Raw genomic sequence first — 16,554 nt, forward strand, 5'->3', positions numbered from 1 at the left:
TTGATGAAACATGTGATAAAATCCAAAAAAATATTGATATAAATGCAATAACTTACCATTGGGAGTTAATACATTTCATTGAACTTGAGTTTTGTCTTTTATAACAACAGTTGCATTTTTAAATAATTTAAATTATCGTTCATTTTTCAAAATTCATAAACAACGATCAATAAAAGATGATTAACAAAATCCTTTTCTCAGTAATCACTTTTTTATATGCATTTATTTGAAAAAAATTCTTTAAATTTTCATCTATATTTCAACAATTAATATTCAAAAACATTTTAAGTGTTTTTAAAAAAATACTCACAGATTTATTATTAAAGCATAATTGGAATGACTAAATGGAAACGCATAAACACACTCCACAAAATGATACAAGCAAGGCAATAAAGAAAAAGGAAGAAAGTCTTACATACAAATTATTATCAATTCACAATCTTTTAGCTTCAAAATTCAAGACTCACTTTTTTAGTTACGTGGGATAATCTGCAAAGATCCAGTGACTGTAACATTATCCAGAACGGCTTTTGGTGGAATAACGATTTTCTGAGACTCCTGGGCGACAATGACGACGTTTCCTTTGATCACGACATCTGCTCCGAAAGTGACATCCCCCACAGTTGTGAGGCTCTCCATCTCGACAAGATCTGGCGGTGAAGGGCAGCGCTGTGCCAAGTCTTTGATCTTTGAGAAACAGGGTCCGAGGGACATCACAGGGAACGTCGAGAAGTTGCGCTTGGGGTTGACATAGAGAGAGCCACCAGCACATTCGTAGTAGTTGCTCATAATCAAAATCAGGTCGCTGCATGTTTTTGTGGGGATGAAGCGGATGCGAGGCACAGAAACCACATCCACTTTTGTGGAGCAGCTGACGATGGCACCGCACGCTGTCTCCAGCTGAAGAACTGGGATGTCGTTGACTGTCTTCGGGTTCGATATCACATCCAGCTGAAGGCGCCCAGTCTCCAGCGCCTCTCTCAGAAACGACACTTTTATCCAAATGTTGTTCGTGTTGAACACACTGAACTTCCTGACTGACTTGAACTCGCCAACATACGGTGCTGGCACCTGTGCAATCTCAAGAAGCTTGTATCCGAGCTCTCCTTTTTCTGTGGGATAACGAATGACCGTTCCTCCTTTGATGTCGGTGGGTGTTTTAGGTGTAAGCTCAATAAGAACATCATTCCCTTGCTTGAACAAGCGATTCAATATCTTTGGCTCAATTGTTGCACCAAGATTGTCAATATTTGAAACGAAAATGTATTCAATCCCTGTCTTCGCAAACAGATCCAAGGTGCCACTTGCAAGAAGACTATCATATAAATCTCCATGTCCAGGTGGATACCAGCAGCTTGCTGGATCATCTCTGGATTTGGCTATGGGCATAAGTGTTTCACGGTTAAGTCTAGGAAATTGATTCTGGTTGAAGCAAATTATATTTAAATCTGTAGCCTTACTCACGAATTTTTTTGTTTCTGCTTCTGTATTGAAGCTGTTCATCAAAACAAGAGGAACAGAGCAGTGAAATAGATTGTTGACATGACGAATTTGTTCAAAAGTTAATTCCAAGAAATTCTTTTTTTCTTTAATGACAATCGTTGATTTAGGTCCAGTTAGTCCCATTGTAGTTCCAAGACCTCCATTCAGTTTTACCTACAGCGAAAAATAAAATAAATTGATAGAAAACGCAAAACACATTCGTTTGCAAAATCAAAACATTATTCATGTAAATTGAATTTGGAAAGCATACCACTGCAACTTTTTTCATGAATTCAGCAATTTCTGCTTCTTCTGGTTGTGGAAGAGTTGTCAGTTGTGCAATGTCGCCATCTTTCAATGGAACGACTTTTTCCCAATCAATCAATCCTACACCTCTCCTCGAAATCAAATCAAGCATTCTCTTTCTGGGTATTTCGTCCAACAAGGCAGTAAGAGCATTCTCACAATCTTGAGCCATTCTTACCAATATTATCACACTTGTGGGTTAATAAACCATAAGTAAAATATTTTTATTTTCATTATTTATTATTGAAGGATATAATTTGATATTAATATTATATTATGAAATACAATGTCCGTACAAAATGAAGAAAATAATGCACCTCAGAAGGAACAATTTGATCGTTTTGGATTCAAAGTTCAAGAGTTAGACTTTTTTTATTTGTTTTGCGATATTGATATCATTTAACATATTATTAAACTATTGCATGCGTACCCTAAAATTCAATAAATCTTATTATATTTAATTTTTGCAATAGCTCTTCAATATCGACAACAAAAAAACAAATTGAGAAAGAAATGGAAAGAACGAAAAAATGGTTGGTAATGATTCAAAACTGGGATGAGTGGATGAAAAAGCGTAATAAAAAAGTTTGCATTATTATTTTGTGCAATTATGAATATATTTCATTGATATTTAGATTAAGGAGCGTTGCTACAAAGGAATTCCTGATAGAATGAGAAATCAAGCTTGGAAAAAATTGGCAAGATTTGACGAGAGGGTAAAATCTGAGGAACTGAGGGGTTATTCTTATCAGGTAATGCATATTTGTATTTTTTTAATTTTTGTCTTTGTTGAACATCTTTTATTTTTCAGACTCTTTTGAAGGACAAAACAATATGGGAATCTCAAATAGACAAAGATTTGCATCGCACTTTTCCGCGGCATGTTGACTATGGTGAACAAGACGGAATTGCGTTTGCAAATATTACTATATTATGAAAATAATTTCGTAAATTATTTGATAAGGTTTGAAAAGCTGAAGAGAACGTTGTTGGCGTATGCGGTGTTTGACTCAGATCTTGGTTATTGTCAGGGAATGAGTTATCTTGCCGCCTGTTTAAATATGTACTTCACAGATGAGGTATGCGATACGTTGAATGAAATGTATTTTATGAATCGGTTTTTTTTATTTTTAATTTTCACAAATTTGAATGAAAAGGAGTCATTCTGGATGCTCGTGATTCTGCTCAGCCCCAAGTTTGGATATGGAATGAGGGAATTTTTCGTTCCCAAATTTCCTCTTCTGCATTCGTCTCTGTTTTGTTTTGAGTCGCTCATGGAAAAAAAAGTGAAGAAACTCTACAAGCACATTTCAAGCCTGTGTAACACTTCGTCATTTATGAATTATAAACCAAAGAGAACTGCCAAAGCGATGCATAAGAAGAAGGCAATGTCATTTTCAACTGAAAATAGCTCAATAAAGGTTTTGGATGCTCAAATAACGAATAAAGGAAAAGATGAAAAGAAAGAAGCTTTCTCAACTTCTGTTCAATTATCATCAAATGAATCTGAATTGTCTTCTTCTTCCTCCTCCTCAACGTCATCATCATCTTCTTCTTCGTTGTCATCATCTATTTCATCTTCATCAGCATCTTCATCATCAGCTTCTTCATCATCATCTTCCACCTCATCATATGTTTCTTCTGATACATCTTCAAACGAAAGCCATTCAATCAACATGAAAGGCAAAAGTGAAGAAAAAGAACCCACAAAAGTCAAAATGAGAGTTTCAACAAAAGAGAGCAAAGAAGAGAAAGAGAAAGAGAATGAGAAAAAGAAAAAGAAAGATGATGACGAAGATGATGGTGATAACGATGATGATGACATCTCTTCTCCTTCTCTGTTTCGTGGGCAGATTGCACAGATGTTTGCTCAGCAGTGGTTCTTCACCATCTTTCTGTACACTTTCCCTTTTTCAACAGCCGTCCGCATTTGGGACTGCTTCTTCTTCGGAGGGCTGAAAATGATTTATCGCTTTGGGCTGGGTTTCTTGAAGATGATTGAAAGTTTGTGTTGAGTGCACCTTATGAATGAATAAATGAATGAATTTGCATTTTTAAATATAAATACTTTTTTTTTTTCTTTCTTTCTTTCTTTTTTGTCATGTTTTTTATTTAATTTTGCATTCTCTCTTTTTCATCTAATTAATATTCACACTCTTATTTAATATTGAATTCGCATACAAAACATTAACCATTTCACAACAAAATTTTCACCCTCCCACAGAGAAGATAATGTCATGTGAGATATTTGAAGAGGTCATTCAGCTCATACAGCACAATTGCAGTGAAGAAAAACAGGACATAGAAAGACTTGTGAAGGAAGCTAAGAGACTGTCTTTGTCTCAAAAAGAGATTGACTCGCTGATGACACTTTTTTACACAGAAGAGAAACCAAAAAGAGACAAACGAGAAGAAAAAATGGAAAGGATCTCAAAAATGCGGAAGGAAGAGTGGGAAAGGAAAAAAAAGGAGAGGATGAAAGAGAATGAAGAGAAAGAGAAATTAAAGGGAAATGAAGACAGTAACGAAAATATGAATATGGAAATGAAAAGAGGGAGTTCAGAGGATAAAAGGGAAACAATGCAAAGCATTTCTGTTTCAAATGATGAGAAATATGTTAATGATTCATTCAAAGATGGAAACGATCTTGACAGGGAAAAAAGCAAGGAAATGGAAAAGCAACATATTTGTTCGACAACATCTGGATGTGCTGAATGTAGCGGAGATGCAGAATTCACGTCTTCTTCCTCTTCCTCCTCTTCAATTGATTGTACAATGTCATGCCAAAATTGTCCAACAGCCTGCAATTCTAATGAGGAAACAGATGAGAATTCATCCAGTTCATCTGCTCTTCCAGCAATGATGAAGAGCAGCAGCAGCATGTTGAATGTGGTGCCTGAGTATCAGAGCACCCCTCAAACCAGCACAGATGATGCTGCATCGCTTTCTCCCCCTTCTTCCACAGCGTTGATGAGTGTGATACTTCCACACGTTGGAGAAGAAACTGAATCAAACAGCAGATCAAATGCAAGTGAAGAAGACGCACTTTCTACAGCAGAAGTGAATGAAGAGGCACAAAACAAGAAAGATTCTCCTTCTCTTTCTCAAAATGAAAACACACAGAAAGCGACGTCTGTGCCGAGTGCAATGCAGAAGGAGGCAACAAAGCCAAAACAGCGCTTTTCTTCGCATAAATGGTGTGGCTCGTTTTCGTCTGAAAGTGATGATGAGTATGTGTTTGGTGAAGAAATAAGAGCAGAAAAGGAAACAGCAAAAATTAATGGAGGTAAAAACTCGACGATGAAATGAAGAGCTAATTATAGAAATGTGCACTCAAATTTTTGTAAATAAATTATTAGAAATTAATTGAAGATTTCATGGTGATCCTTGAAGCACTCGTTGAACAAATAAGTTCTGTAATTGTCTTATAAGTTGAAAGTGATTGCGCTTTTGCAGTCATTGTGGTTGATATTTTTTAAAGACCACAATCAAATGAGACATCTTGGGAGAGGGAACAAATGTCTATTCATGCTTTGATAAATTTGATGAGAACTGTTTTTTAATAGATTTGCAAATATTTACCATTTCTGTAGTGCTTTGTGGACATTTAAAGATCACCTATTTGCTGCATATTTTCGTCCCTAGTGTTTGAGTAGTTTTAAAATTATGTGTTTGTTTTTTCATCTTTGTGATATTTTTTATTCTGTTTCATCCCCAAACGACTTTCGTTTTCAATTATTTTTGAATTATTTTTTCATATGAGCATTTCCTTTCAATGCTTATACATCAACTTTTTGTTTTTGTTGCAATTCTTTTCTATCAAGGAGAAGTCACTTCGTTTATTAAACAAAAGTTTTCTTAAAACAAAATCTTGTTTCATCTTTAATAGTGTGAAGAAAACTTTAAAAATGAAAAGATAAGACAAAACACTTGAATAAAGTGACTTGAAGAAAAGAATTGTAAAGCTTAAAGAAAAAGCAATTCAAACATAGAAACAATAATATAATAACTGCTATCAAATATTGATTTCTTTTTAACTCAAATAAAAGTAATTCGAGTGAAGCAATCAAAAACGATAGGGGAAAAAATAAAAAACAAAACTGTTAAAATATTTTTCAAATTGAAAAAGCATAACAACAGTATGACAGAAAAAGAAAAATGTGGATGAAATGCAATTGAAGAACAAAAGACAACAGACAAACCATTCAACGTAAAAAATTCATAAATTATTACAATAAGAATTGATTCTCAACGAAAAAGAAATGTCTTATTCGAGAAAAAAATAGAACAATGAAAGCAGACTAATCGGAATGGAATGATTAAGAAAATGAGATGAATAGATGATTTGCTTGCTGAAAGACATGCGAAAAAAAAGATAGAAAAGAAATCTGGTTCTTCTCTGACAATATGAATTCTACACCATTCAAATGAACTTCAGAGCCAGACACAAAATGAATGATATCATCAAAGCGCAGAGTTTCGTCATCGGTTGGATGTTGAAAGCGCCTTCTGCTTCGACCGGGAGAATCGGACACTTCATTTTGTATGCCACAAATGAGTCATTCGCATACTGCCCATCAGCCACTGAACTCATCGAGACCACCGGCTTCGTCCTCCCAGCGATACACATCTTCATCTGCGACATCCACCCACACTCCGGCTGCAACGCACACTCTGCACACGAAGAGTAGCCGAAGCAGCGGTCACAGCGGGACAGCGTGTTAGATGATCGTGTGCTGTTTGTCGAGAAGTACGGCGACGACGGGAAGTGGCAGGTTGTCTGCGATGTCAGCTCTCCGATCGATCCAGTCGCAGAAGTCACCTGCTTCCACGACGCAATGCAGGACTTCGTTGAGTGGCACCAGATGCACCCGCCGCCAGAGACACACGTGGAGCAATCGCGCATCAGACACGGATCGTCCGTCTCAAAAATAGGCTCGTCGTTCGCTTGGTTCCTCCTGCCCCCCAAATTTCTGTGGATCTGCTTCGAGGCGCTTCTTCCTTTGTTCTGCTGCTGCAATGAATGTGAAGCAGCGTCTGTGGGCGCACATTTTTTAAGCACACGATTCCAAGTGCAGTTGGCATCCGCATCGCACAGAGGCTTTGTATGGTACGTGCAGTTCTTCACAGCCGGATTCTCCGGGTCTGAGTGGAGTGTGTATTCCAGCGACTCAGATGAGCACTCTCCAATCCGTGCCTCTGGATCTGCAGACCATTTGTTGTTGTCCAGACACAGCCCAGACTCTGCGCACCATCCGCAGATGGCCTTGGAGAAGTCGTCTGTGCCGTTCGTCACATTGACATTCGCTGCGATGCACGCCTGCTTCGTGCGAATGCCCAGACAGGGGTACTTCTCAATCAGCTCCTTCTTCGTGCGGAGCAGCGACGTGCACTGCCCGAAGTTCTGCCCTTTCTCGTTCCCTGCGCGGCACTTGCGCGTCGACCCGCAGTAGACACAGCCTGAGTGCGAGACGCACCGCAGCGGGTCGTACGACATCTGCGCACAGTCGTCCAGCGGGCACTGCTCGGTGCTCTTCGACATTTCGGTGCACATCCCTTTCTTCGGCTTCTCGTCTGCATCGACCTCGACACACTGGTCAGATGTCAGGCAGTACCCACACTTCGTCGCCCCGTCCTCAAAAGTGGCTGCTTTGCACGATTCGCAGGTCTTGAACGGCGAGCACTTATCGTCAACTGGCCCCACAATTGGCTCGTAAACTGCGTTTTCTATCCCAAAAGCATCGGTTCCTCGTTCTATTCGGAAATATCCTCCATCTGCCCAATACGAACCCCAGCTATTTTGTATCAGCCAGTACTTAGTTGGTTCGTTCCGCTTATTCATTCCTGTCCCCCAACCAACGATTTTCACTGCATGAAATGTATCAAATTCACCTCCTTTATCGTCTTTGCAGTACACAGTTGTTTTTGGATAACTAGAGTAAAAAGATGTAAATGAACCCCAGACCTAATATATTCATCCAAATAATTATTATCATCATATAAAACAAGAAATAAATAGTTGACAATGCGCTAATGCTGCATACTTCATATGATGCGATGACGCTGCCTGAATTTAACATCGATTCCATAATTTCCTGTTCATTCGATAATTGTCGAAATGATTTTATTTTAAAAACAATATTATCTGTAATTCTCTCTTGGTTATCACATGTTTCTGCGCAACGTCTCTGCCCAAGTTCTCGATAAGATTTGCATGCAAGTGGAACTATTCCATTTTCCTGAACAAAACTTAAAGCCTTCGACACATAACCTCCATCGCAACCAAAATTTTCTGTGCTACATTGTATTAGATGTTCTGCAGACATTTGCTGATTCGTATGCCCATTGATGCAAAGTCTATCCGCAGTAACGCCGCTGGTTGCAAATGACCAGCAACTTCCACATTGACCTGAAGAACAAAATTCATTTTAATCGAATATTTTTTAAACTTCATTTATAAAATTAAACAAAGCAACCTTGATTTAAAGGACGATTAAGTGAAATGCATTCAGGGTATTTCTCTCGAAGATCGAATGTATCCGGGAATGTTTCTAAAATGTTTTTCAAATAATCAATATTTGAAAATGTTAATTGCATTAACTTGACAATAAAGAAATATACCCTGGCAAACAACGAAGTAAAAAAGGAAAAAAAACAACTTCATTTTCTTTTGATTTTGTTATTGGTAAACTTGATCTTATACAGAAAATTTCATAACTTTTACTTTTTTCAAAATTAACATAAAAAAATACTTGATGATAACTAAAATGGCTCGATTCTTAGTAATTGAAATTTTTTTTTCAATCAGTAATGATAAATGGGGCAGTAAATAAGCGTCTTTTAAAAAAAGATGAATTTACTTGAATGTCTTTCCGTCAATGCATGGAACATTCTTTCCTCCAAAGCTTCCTTCCCATTCGCAGAGTTCTTCGAACAATTTTCTGTCTGCTTCGGATGCAGGATCCATTTTTCTCCAGGTCCATGATTCGAAATCTGGGCATTCAGACATTCCAGCTGGCATGTCTTTATCGTTCCACAACCAGCAACCCATTGACTGCAAGTCTCCGTTCTTTCCGAGAATCAGAACAGATCCAAATGCAGTCTTTCTGATGCTTTCAAGTCTCTGTAACCATCCGCTAACAAGATTGCACAATTTGAAAGCTTGATCAAATTCTTTTGGAAACTTATATTCGCAGAAATAGATGCTGAAATGCTCGAACTTATCATCATCTAATTTCTTCCACAACTTTGGCCACATCTCCTTATAGTTTGCGGGTTTTGTGTTGGAATACAGTCTTTTCCACCAGTCCATGTTCAAAGGAGCATTAGGATCTTCAACGTATTCTTGCTCTTCTTCTTCCTCTTTTTCTTCAACTTCTTCCTTTTTCTCTTCTTTTGGTTTGTGTTCTTCCTTTGGCTTTTGCTCCTTTTTAGGTTTTTCTGGCTTTGGAGGTTGTTCGCCATTTTCGCAGAGTTTGAATTCTCCCAAAACGGACTTAACGGGGCAAAGGTTGAGAATTGTGTTCATCCAACGAGTAACGCAAATCAAGCCTTTACGATCATTTTGTCCATAAACATGGGCAAAGATGTAAGACAATGATGTTGCCAAAGAAATATCAGCCAATGAGCAACGCTCTCCAACCAAAAAGGTTTTGGTGAACAAAATCTTTTCCAATCTGTCAACAACTTCCCGAACAGATTTAGTGGCTCTTTGGTAGTTTGGTGGGTTGTACTGTCTCTTTTGTGTAATTTGTCCAGCAATTTCTTCGACTTGATGTTCAACTCTTTCTTCGCAAACATCCAACCATTGGTCAACATTTCCAGATTCAGCAGCTGAACGACCATACAAATAGCAGCAAGTTGACAGTGGGCGAGATCTTGCAATTGTACGAAGGATTGCATTTGCACCGAAGACATGACCTCCTGGATATGTCATCACTGGGAAAATACCAAGTGGTGAAAGTTCCAAAAGATGCTCTTTTGCTTTTTGATCCTTTGGAGCAACATCGTTAACAACAACCAAATCAATTTTGTTAATTTTGGCTGCAATTTGAATTTTGTTCAAAACTGATCCTTCTTCGCAATATAATGTCTAATAGGAAAAAATTATAAATAAATATAACGAAAAATTCTCAAACCACTTTATCACAACAGCAAGACATCTTTTTTTCAATAAAAGATCTTATCCATAATATTGTATGCTTCCCCATTATTTACATTTATAATGATCATTGCAGGTTTGTCGGGCCAGGTTGGCACCGGCAAGACCTCTGTAGCTTATATGCTTCGTGAAAAGGGGGTAACGGTAATTTGTCATGGTTTGACATGAAGAAATATTTGTTTAATTTTTGGTCAAAAATGTTATTTTATTTTTATGTCGTTTTTGATTTCAAGATGAAATTGTTGCTACAAGCATAAAAAAGGGCAGTTCCTTTTATAATAAAGTATTTATTTATTAAAATTATAAATATGAAGATTTATTTTTTTATTCTTTTGATTGCATAACGTAATTTTATGCAAATTTTTCGCTTTGACAAGGTTGTAAAATTCATGGGTGATGGAGTGCTTCTTCAAGATGGGAACATAAATTTTCGTCATTTTTTTGGTAAGCTGATACTTTTCAATTGTTTCTTTGATTCCTAATTTGAAACGCTAATTTAATTTTTTATTTTAACATATCATTGAAAAGATTCTTCAACTCAAAATAACAAAGAACAAGGAGAATTGTGGAAATCTATTCGAAAGCGTGTTATTATTGAAATAAGCAAGCGCATTGCAATTGAATGGCTGAAGGTAATTTGATAATGTTAAATTTTTATGTATGTTGAATTTGTTTGCTTTTAAAACAATTTTTATCGTTTGTAAGGGTACGGAAATACTTATATTAGATTGCCCAATTGTATTCGACTCTTGGGTTAAGCATTTTATTGATCCATTAATCGTTGTTTATGCTGATCCAGCAACTCAAACAAAACGCATTCAGCAGAGAGATGGATTAAGCGGTACGGAGATAGCAAGCAGAATTTCTTCACAAATGGCTTTGTATGAAAAAGCTCCGCTGGCTTCTACTCAGATTGATAATAGTTTTACAATTGAAAATACCCAAAAGCAGGTTGATGCACTTTATTTGCGATTACAAACTTCATCGGAGAAAAAAACTGTTAAAAGAAAATCAATAAGAATCGGAGTTATTATTTTTGGGATATTTCTTCTTTTTCTTTTATTTCGCTTGCTTCTGGGTTTCATTAAACGGATTTATTTTTCAATTTTTAAGAAATGAACATCTTCGATTCGAGTTCTTTTTCTTTTTGAATGTTTCTTAATCACAAATTATTTATCTTCAAAATGGTTGTATTGTTGTGTTAATGTAATTACTAATTAGTCAATTTTAATAGTTAGCATGATTTTAGTGTTGGGATATTTTCTATTTTAAAATATTACCAACCCATTAATTTAACATAAAAAGTTACTGAATAGGGATAGTCAAACACATAGAAATAGAACATTGGTCTCTTTTTGAACTTTTCAAAATGACAGCTGATCCACGTGAAACCGCAGTATATATGGCTAAACTCCAGGAGCAATCCGAGCGCTATGAAGGTTTAAGATTTTTAAGATTTTTTGAAGATTTTTCGAACTTCATTTGAAATGGCGAAAACTGTCATTTATATATGTAACTAATTGCTTGATAATTAATATTTATAGAAATGGTGAAGAGCATGAAAACTGTTGCTCAAATGAATGTTGAATTGACAGTTGAGGAAAGAAATCTGCTTTCTGTCGCATACAAAAATGTTATCGGAGCTCACCGTGCTTCGTGGAGAATTGTTTCTTCAATTGAACAAAAAGAAGAGGCTAGAGGAAACGCACATCATTTGGAAATGATCAAGAAATATCGCGCAAAGATTGAAGACGATCTGCAAAAGAATTGTGATGATATTCTTGAACTTCTTGACAATAATCTCATTCCACACGCCACAACTCCTGATGCAAAAGTGTTTTACTATAAAATGAAAGGAGATTATTTCCGTTATTTGACTGAATTCTTGGTCGATGAACCAAAGAAGAAGGCTGCTGACAACTCACATGCAGCATATGAATCTGCAACTGCAATTGCAGAATCAGACCTTCCACCCACAAACCCCATTCGTCTTGGACTTGCTCTGAATAACTCTGTGTTTTATTACGAAATATTGGAGTCACCAGATCGTGCATGCGCCCTTGCAAAGAAAGCATTTGACGATGCAATTGCTGAATTGGATACATTGAGCGAAGAATCATACAAGGATTCAACTTTGATCATGCAACTCCTTAGGGATAATCTTTCTCTGTGGACTGCTGGTGCTGGAGAAGAAGAGGAGGAGAATAGAGAGAAGCCAGAATAAATTTTATAGTTCATTTTAGAAATCCTATCGACCCAGGCATTGCCTTTTTTTATTTTCTCAAATTTTTTTTCCTGAAATGCAATCAATTCGTTTCCAGTTTTCTTTTTGGATTGAAGTAACAAAAAATCTATAAAAATGAAATGTGTGACGAAATGATAGTCTGAAATGAAGATAATGAAATTCAAGTTTTTATTAAGATTTGTACATAGAAGTTTCAAGTTAAACAGGATGGACAGTTATGGAGAGAATCTGAGAACAAGAAAATGTTAATTTTAATAATTTAATGGAATAAATCATATATTTAATTTTAAAAAAAAAATCCATTAGTTCATAAAAAGGGTAGAAATAAAACAAACTGTGTATGTAAAAATCGCAATCTTTACAATAAATTTTCTGACACTTAGGGCATTGGAAGACTTCTTCTTCTTCAACAAAGCGACTTTGGCATCCAAAGCACCTTTAATGTGTTGTAATCATCAATTAAAAAAGAAATTAAATTACATTCAATCAAAATTTTCATTGAACCCGATGTATGTTTATTGATAAAAAAATGAATACAAACTTCTTTGAATCAGAAACCGCCCATGAAAGATTGTCTGAATCGAGCATATCTTTATCTTTCTGATCATCTGATTCTTTTGAATATGAAGATGCGGCAGAAAGGACTGAAGATGAAGAATAGCTTTGTTTGTCAAAAGATGCAACTGGGAAAAGATGATGGTTTGAACGAGCAAGGTGAGGCGCTGCAATCAAAAAAAGTCCGCATACGGAGCAGTCAGAAGGAATTGAATGTGTCACAGACAAGCATTGTGGGCAAATAGAAAGAAGAGAGTTTGTTTGATGCGCTTTCTGTTGGAGCTGGTCGCTAGAAACAGAAGTTTTTTGAATTGAAGATGATTTGATACCAGAAAATTCGGGAGATGCGATTTGAGATTGCTGTGAAGGCTGAATGTGAAGTGATGTCAGTGATTGAGGATCGAGAGTTGATAAATCTGAAGAGGATGATGTAGAAAGTGTGGTTGGAAATCCAATTTTTATTAAAAAGGCTCGAGAAGTTGATTTTTCGGTATTCTCCTGCTTAATTCGAATGTGTGGACTTTTCTTAATCGTCAAGTTTGCAGAGCGAGATGGAGATGGCACTGTAAAATATTGCAGCAACGAGTTGCAATGCTCTTCGTTTAATGCAACGTTGTGAGTTCCTTTTTATAAGAAAAATAAAAACCAAAAGTTTATAATTTCAACTAACCATTTGTCTCATGTGCAATAACTTTAAGTAAATGCATTTCAACGTCAAGTGAAATTACAGAACATTTCACTCTATCTTGCTTTAATGTACCAATTGTTGAATATATATTTCCAGGATCGCAAGTTTTTGTATTTCCATAAACAATTAGAACTTCTTTCGAACCATAACTTGGGACAGTTTTGAACGAATTTAAAACAGATTGCAAGCCATTTTGAAGTGATGGTTCTCCGGAACAATTAATTTCTGGTGACAGATGCTCTAAGACTTCCTCGCAGCTGCCTATTCAAATAAATATTAATTATGAAAAAAGATTTACCAAACTATCAGGTTCGCAAAGGATATGCGCTTTTCCATTTTTTGTCAAAACTACTCCAAGTCGAGACAATGGATTTTGATCGAAAAATTCTCGAATAAAGGAGACAAGAGCTTGTTTTATAAATGTCATCCTGTCTGGTGAAAAGTCCGTTGTTTCCATCTTTTGAGAGCAATCAAGCAAAATTACTAAATAACGAAGCATGTCCCTTGAGACTGCTTCCCCTGTTGAGATTTTTGTCATTGGAAATTTTATTTATTATTTGATCATTTAACCAAATTAATATTTATTTTTCGTTTTGGATTATACAAACACACAACTATTTTATAATAATTCTTCAAAACTTGGTTCCATTGAAGGCATTATGGAATTTCCATCTCCTGAACAATTATCAAAAACGCATTATTATGGAAAAATCAACAAAATGAAACCAAAAAAGAATAAAAGATTATTTGCAGCAAAGAATGTTTCGAAAGAAATTCCTCGCTCCCTGCGCGATTTTGTTCCATCTTCCGGTAGCTCTTACAATCCCGATGAAAATTCACATCAAAAAGCGCTTGCTACAGCTGTTTCACATATTGTCAGAGAAGAAAATAAGCAAAAAATTTTATTGAAAAAAATAGGGAAAATCAGGAAATCTAAGGGCGATGTGTTGCAAATGAAATCACTAAAATCTCTTCTCAACTCCACAGATAATGAAAAAAAGAAAGAAGATGATTCTGACGATGATGATGTGTGATTTTCTGTTTTATTTGATTTTATTAAGTTTTTTTCAGACATCCGAAGAAGATGATGAAATTAACCCGCAACGCCTTTCACGTTGGCAGCGTATCAGATTAAGAGGAAAACGAAATAGTGCGTTATTGAGAAGAGCTAGAATGAGAAAGATTGAAAATGAGGCACGAATTGCTGCTGCGGGCGGGAGAGTGGGAAAGTTGCATAAACCTGTTGAAATTACACCTGAGAAAATTGCCCGTAGAATGAGGAAAAAACTGGCAAGGAAAAATAAGAAAGATGCAAAACAACTTGGGCGTCATAAGTTTGCTTTTTCTTTTGGATGGAAATCTTTAAATATTTTGAAATGAATTTGAAGGTTTCAAGATAAGCCAGATGAAGTTTTGCTTAGTGAAGAACTCCCTAAAACGCTTCGGCATTTGGCTACATCATCTCTGCCTCTTTTGGATTATCAACATTCATTAGAAGCAAATGGTTATATTGAGCCAAAGCATGTTGATCGGTTTGATTTTTCAATTTGCATTAGCATGTTACATATACAATAATATGTATTATTACTTTTTTCAATTTTTCTTTTGATTTGAATTCATTTTTAGTGTAAAAAAAACTAAAAAAGTGTTGCATTCTCAAAATACAGCTGTTGCTGACTTTCTAAAAGATCAGGGAGTTGACGTGTAATAATTATGTGAATAATTCTTTCATTTCATAATTAACATTTCAATAAAATACTTCCATTTCACCATTTCAAATGAAAATAAAGAAAAATTCTGATATAAATGTATAGTTACAAATTTTCAAGTGTTATTCATAATTAATATGTTTTATTCTGGAACAATCATCACATAAGTAATTAAACACGTGACATAATTCCTTTAGGGGTATTTGAATAATTGAAAAGACTCCTTGCTTCAAAGCTGAAACCATTCCAAGCTACAAAAGAGCGTAATCTTTATTCGTTAATAATTTGTTTCATTTATCTTTTAGTATTTTTAGGAATTTCTTTACAATAACATTTTTCTTCAAATGAAATTTAAAGTTTTTTTAAAGCAATTATTATTGAATTTTTTTTTGTTTTGTTTGTTTGTTTGTTTGTTTGTTTGTTTGTTTGTTTGTTTGTTTGTTTGGCGTTTTCTGGTTGTTTTATTTTTATTAAGGTTGGTAATTATTTTTGAAATCATAACTTTTTCGGGATATTGATTTTTCAAAAGTTGTTTGTCATGGGTAAGAGGTTTTGAATTCAAATTGTTGAATTATCACTCCTGTTTCAAAAACAAATGCTTCACCTGAAATAAACATGAAGATGTCTTTTGCAAAAAATTTGAACTTTTCAATGTTCGTTTGTAAATATTCAAGAGAAAATTTCGAACCGAATTTTTTGTTAGCAAAAGCATGATTTCTAAAATAATCACACAGGCATATTCGCTCATTATTATATTTGAAAACAGCAAAATGCAAGTATTTAGAAGAGATTTAAAAAAATACTAATGAATGTTTTGACGTGAATTTTTTTTAAGGTTTCCGTCATTCATGTAATTTTTGATGAAAATGTGTGTGCCCATAAAATACACACTAACCATTTCATCGTTAATGTTAACAATGGTGGACACTTTCAAGAGACATGGTATGTCAGCTATAGATCCATCTCGATTAGGTCAATCAATTTTATCTATTTATGTGTATCTGATGGTAGTTATCATTTTATATAATAAGTTGGAATAAGCAATGATAATTGATAGAGATCGAGAGTTATTGCTGTTATTCTTAGGGTTTATCATGACTAGATTTTCATTGATGTTCTATAAAGTTGGAGTTATTGATTGGTGTAATCGATATATGTCTATAGCTGACATACCATATCTCCTTGGAGGAGAATTAGCTAAAAGATTAACTGGAATGTCGAAGATGGTGAAATTAGTGAAAAACATGAGTTGTATGTTGAACGTGTTGTATGTTGAATGCGTTGGTGTGATCGTTGGAGGAAATCGTAAATAAAAATAATTGATTTTGTTTTTTGTTTTATAGTAAATGGGTCGGAAGAAGATATACGCAACTGTTGAAGAAGCGAAAGCGGCTCAACAGAAACAAAT

The 16,554-nt window shown here is 35.4% G+C and overlaps 8 protein-coding genes across 8 annotated transcripts; 4 read left to right on the forward strand and 4 right to left on the reverse strand.

The window, feature by feature from the left end:
• Positions 1-210: 210 nt before the first annotated feature.
• Positions 211-1,984, reverse strand: MONOS_1097 (UTP-glucose-1-phosphate uridylyltransferase). The gene is made up of 2 exons (XM_067863459.1): positions 1,754-1,984; positions 211-1,656 (listed from the first exon to the last, which is right to left on the reverse strand). Exons 1-2 carry the CDS (start codon positions 1,958-1,960, stop codon positions 472-474), a joined length of 1,392 nt encoding a protein of 463 aa, XP_067727721.1. The 5' UTR covers positions 1,961-1,984; the 3' UTR covers positions 211-471.
• Positions 1,985-2,005: 21 nt separating this feature from the next.
• On the forward strand, positions 2,006-5,657 carry MONOS_1096 (Tre-2/Bub2/Cdc16 (TBC) domain-containing protein A). Its single transcript, XM_067863449.1, has 7 exons — positions 2,006-2,148; positions 2,262-2,373; positions 2,424-2,540; positions 2,600-2,700; positions 2,753-2,867; positions 2,946-3,792; positions 4,013-5,657. The coding sequence occupies exons 1-7, from the start codon at positions 2,075-2,077 to the stop codon at positions 5,095-5,097; spliced, it is 2,451 nt and encodes an 816-aa protein (XP_067727722.1). The 5' UTR covers positions 2,006-2,074; the 3' UTR covers positions 5,098-5,657.
• A 554-nt stretch (positions 5,658-6,211) lies between these two features.
• Positions 6,212-8,452, reverse strand: MONOS_1095 (putative cathepsin B cysteine protease; the record flags this gene model as incomplete). The annotated part of the gene is made up of 4 exons (XM_067863439.1): positions 6,212-7,753; positions 7,833-8,197; positions 8,265-8,339; positions 8,410-8,452. The coding sequence occupies 4 exons, from the start codon at positions 8,450-8,452 to the stop codon at positions 6,212-6,214; spliced, it is 2,025 nt and encodes a 674-aa protein (XP_067727723.1).
• Positions 8,453-8,546: 94 nt separating this feature from the next.
• Positions 8,547-9,976, reverse strand: MONOS_1094 (Glutathione S-transferase domain-containing protein). Its single transcript, XM_067863428.1, has 2 exons — positions 9,927-9,976; positions 8,547-9,880 (listed from the first exon to the last, which is right to left on the reverse strand). The coding sequence occupies exons 1-2, from the start codon at positions 9,948-9,950 to the stop codon at positions 8,645-8,647; spliced, it is 1,260 nt and encodes a 419-aa protein (XP_067727724.1). The 5' UTR covers positions 9,951-9,976; the 3' UTR covers positions 8,547-8,644.
• Positions 9,977-10,002: 26 nt separating this feature from the next.
• On the forward strand, positions 10,003-11,273 carry MONOS_1093p1 (putative dephospho-CoA kinase). Its single transcript, XM_067863426.1, has 5 exons — positions 10,003-10,106; positions 10,183-10,232; positions 10,327-10,393; positions 10,478-10,581; positions 10,655-11,273. The coding sequence occupies exons 1-5, from the start codon at positions 10,013-10,015 to the stop codon at positions 11,066-11,068; spliced, it is 729 nt and encodes a 242-aa protein (XP_067727725.1). The 5' UTR covers positions 10,003-10,012; the 3' UTR covers positions 11,069-11,273.
• A 12-nt stretch (positions 11,274-11,285) lies between these two features.
• Positions 11,286-12,345, forward strand: MONOS_1093p2 (putative 14-3-3 family protein epsilon). Its single transcript, XM_067863427.1, has 2 exons — positions 11,286-11,388; positions 11,494-12,345. Exons 1-2 carry the CDS (start codon positions 11,319-11,321, stop codon positions 12,171-12,173), a joined length of 750 nt encoding a protein of 249 aa, XP_067727726.1. The 5' UTR covers positions 11,286-11,318; the 3' UTR covers positions 12,174-12,345.
• On the reverse strand, positions 12,321-13,975 carry MONOS_1092 (Transcription initiation factor TFIIH subunit 2; the record flags this gene model as incomplete). The annotated part of the gene is made up of 4 exons (XM_067863407.1): positions 12,321-12,630; positions 12,736-13,372; positions 13,420-13,698; positions 13,741-13,975. 4 exons carry the CDS (start codon positions 13,973-13,975, stop codon positions 12,393-12,395), a joined length of 1,389 nt encoding a protein of 462 aa, XP_067727727.1. The 3' UTR covers positions 12,321-12,392.
• A 635-nt stretch (positions 13,976-14,610) lies between these two features.
• Positions 14,611-15,250, forward strand: MONOS_1091 (uncharacterized protein; the record flags this gene model as incomplete). The annotated part of the gene is made up of 3 exons (XM_067863396.1): positions 14,611-14,771; positions 14,826-14,969; positions 15,064-15,250. The coding sequence occupies 3 exons, from the start codon at positions 14,611-14,613 to the stop codon at positions 15,143-15,145; spliced, it is 387 nt and encodes a 128-aa protein (XP_067727728.1). The 3' UTR covers positions 15,146-15,250.
• Positions 15,251-16,554: the final 1,304 nt, after the last annotated feature.

The sequence above is a fragment of the Monocercomonoides exilis genome (genome assembly GCF_001643675.1).
Source record: "Monocercomonoides exilis strain PA203 chromosome Unknown scaffold21-1407046, whole genome shotgun sequence".
NCBI classification, from domain to species: domain Eukaryota; phylum Preaxostyla; order Oxymonadida; family Polymastigidae; genus Monocercomonoides; species Monocercomonoides exilis.

Coding starts and splice junctions, on each gene's coding strand:
- MONOS_1093p2 (XM_067863427.1), top strand. CDS start 11,319: ATGACAGCTGATCCACGTGAAACCGCAGTATATATGGCTAAACTCCAG. Junction 11,389..11,493: donor GCAATCCGAGCGCTATGAAG/GTTTAAGATTTT, acceptor TAATATTTATAG/AAATGGTGAAGAGCATGAAA.
- MONOS_1094 (XM_067863428.1), bottom strand. CDS start 9,950: ATGTCTTGCTGTTGTGATAAAGTG. Junction 9,881..9,926: donor CTTGCTGTTGTGATAAAGTG/GTTTGAGAATTT, acceptor TTTTCCTATTAG/ACATTATATTGCGAAGAAGG.
- MONOS_1096 (XM_067863449.1), top strand. CDS start 2,075: ATGTCCGTACAAAATGAAGAAAATAATGCACCTCAGAAGGAACAATTT. Junction 2,701..2,752: donor GGTGAACAAGACGGAATTGC/GTTTGCAAATAT, acceptor TTATTTGATAAG/GTTTGAAAAGCTGAAGAGAA. Junction 3,793..4,012: donor TTTCTTGAAGATGATTGAAA/GTTTGTGTTGAG, acceptor ACCCTCCCACAG/AGAAGATAATGTCATGTGAG.
- MONOS_1093p1 (XM_067863426.1), top strand. CDS start 10,013: ATGATCATTGCAGGTTTGTCGGGCCAGGTTGGCACCGGCAAGACCTCT. Junction 10,107..10,182: donor GGTAACGGTAATTTGTCATG/GTTTGACATGAA, acceptor TTTGATTTCAAG/ATGAAATTGTTGCTACAAGC. Junction 10,582..10,654: donor TTGCAATTGAATGGCTGAAG/GTAATTTGATAA, acceptor ATCGTTTGTAAG/GGTACGGAAATACTTATATT.
- MONOS_1097 (XM_067863459.1), bottom strand. CDS start 1,960: ATGGCTCAAGATTGTGAGAATGCTCTTACTGCCTTGTTGGACGAAATA. Junction 1,657..1,753: donor TCATGAAAAAAGTTGCAGTG/GTATGCTTTCCA, acceptor TTTTCGCTGTAG/GTAAAACTGAATGGAGGTCT.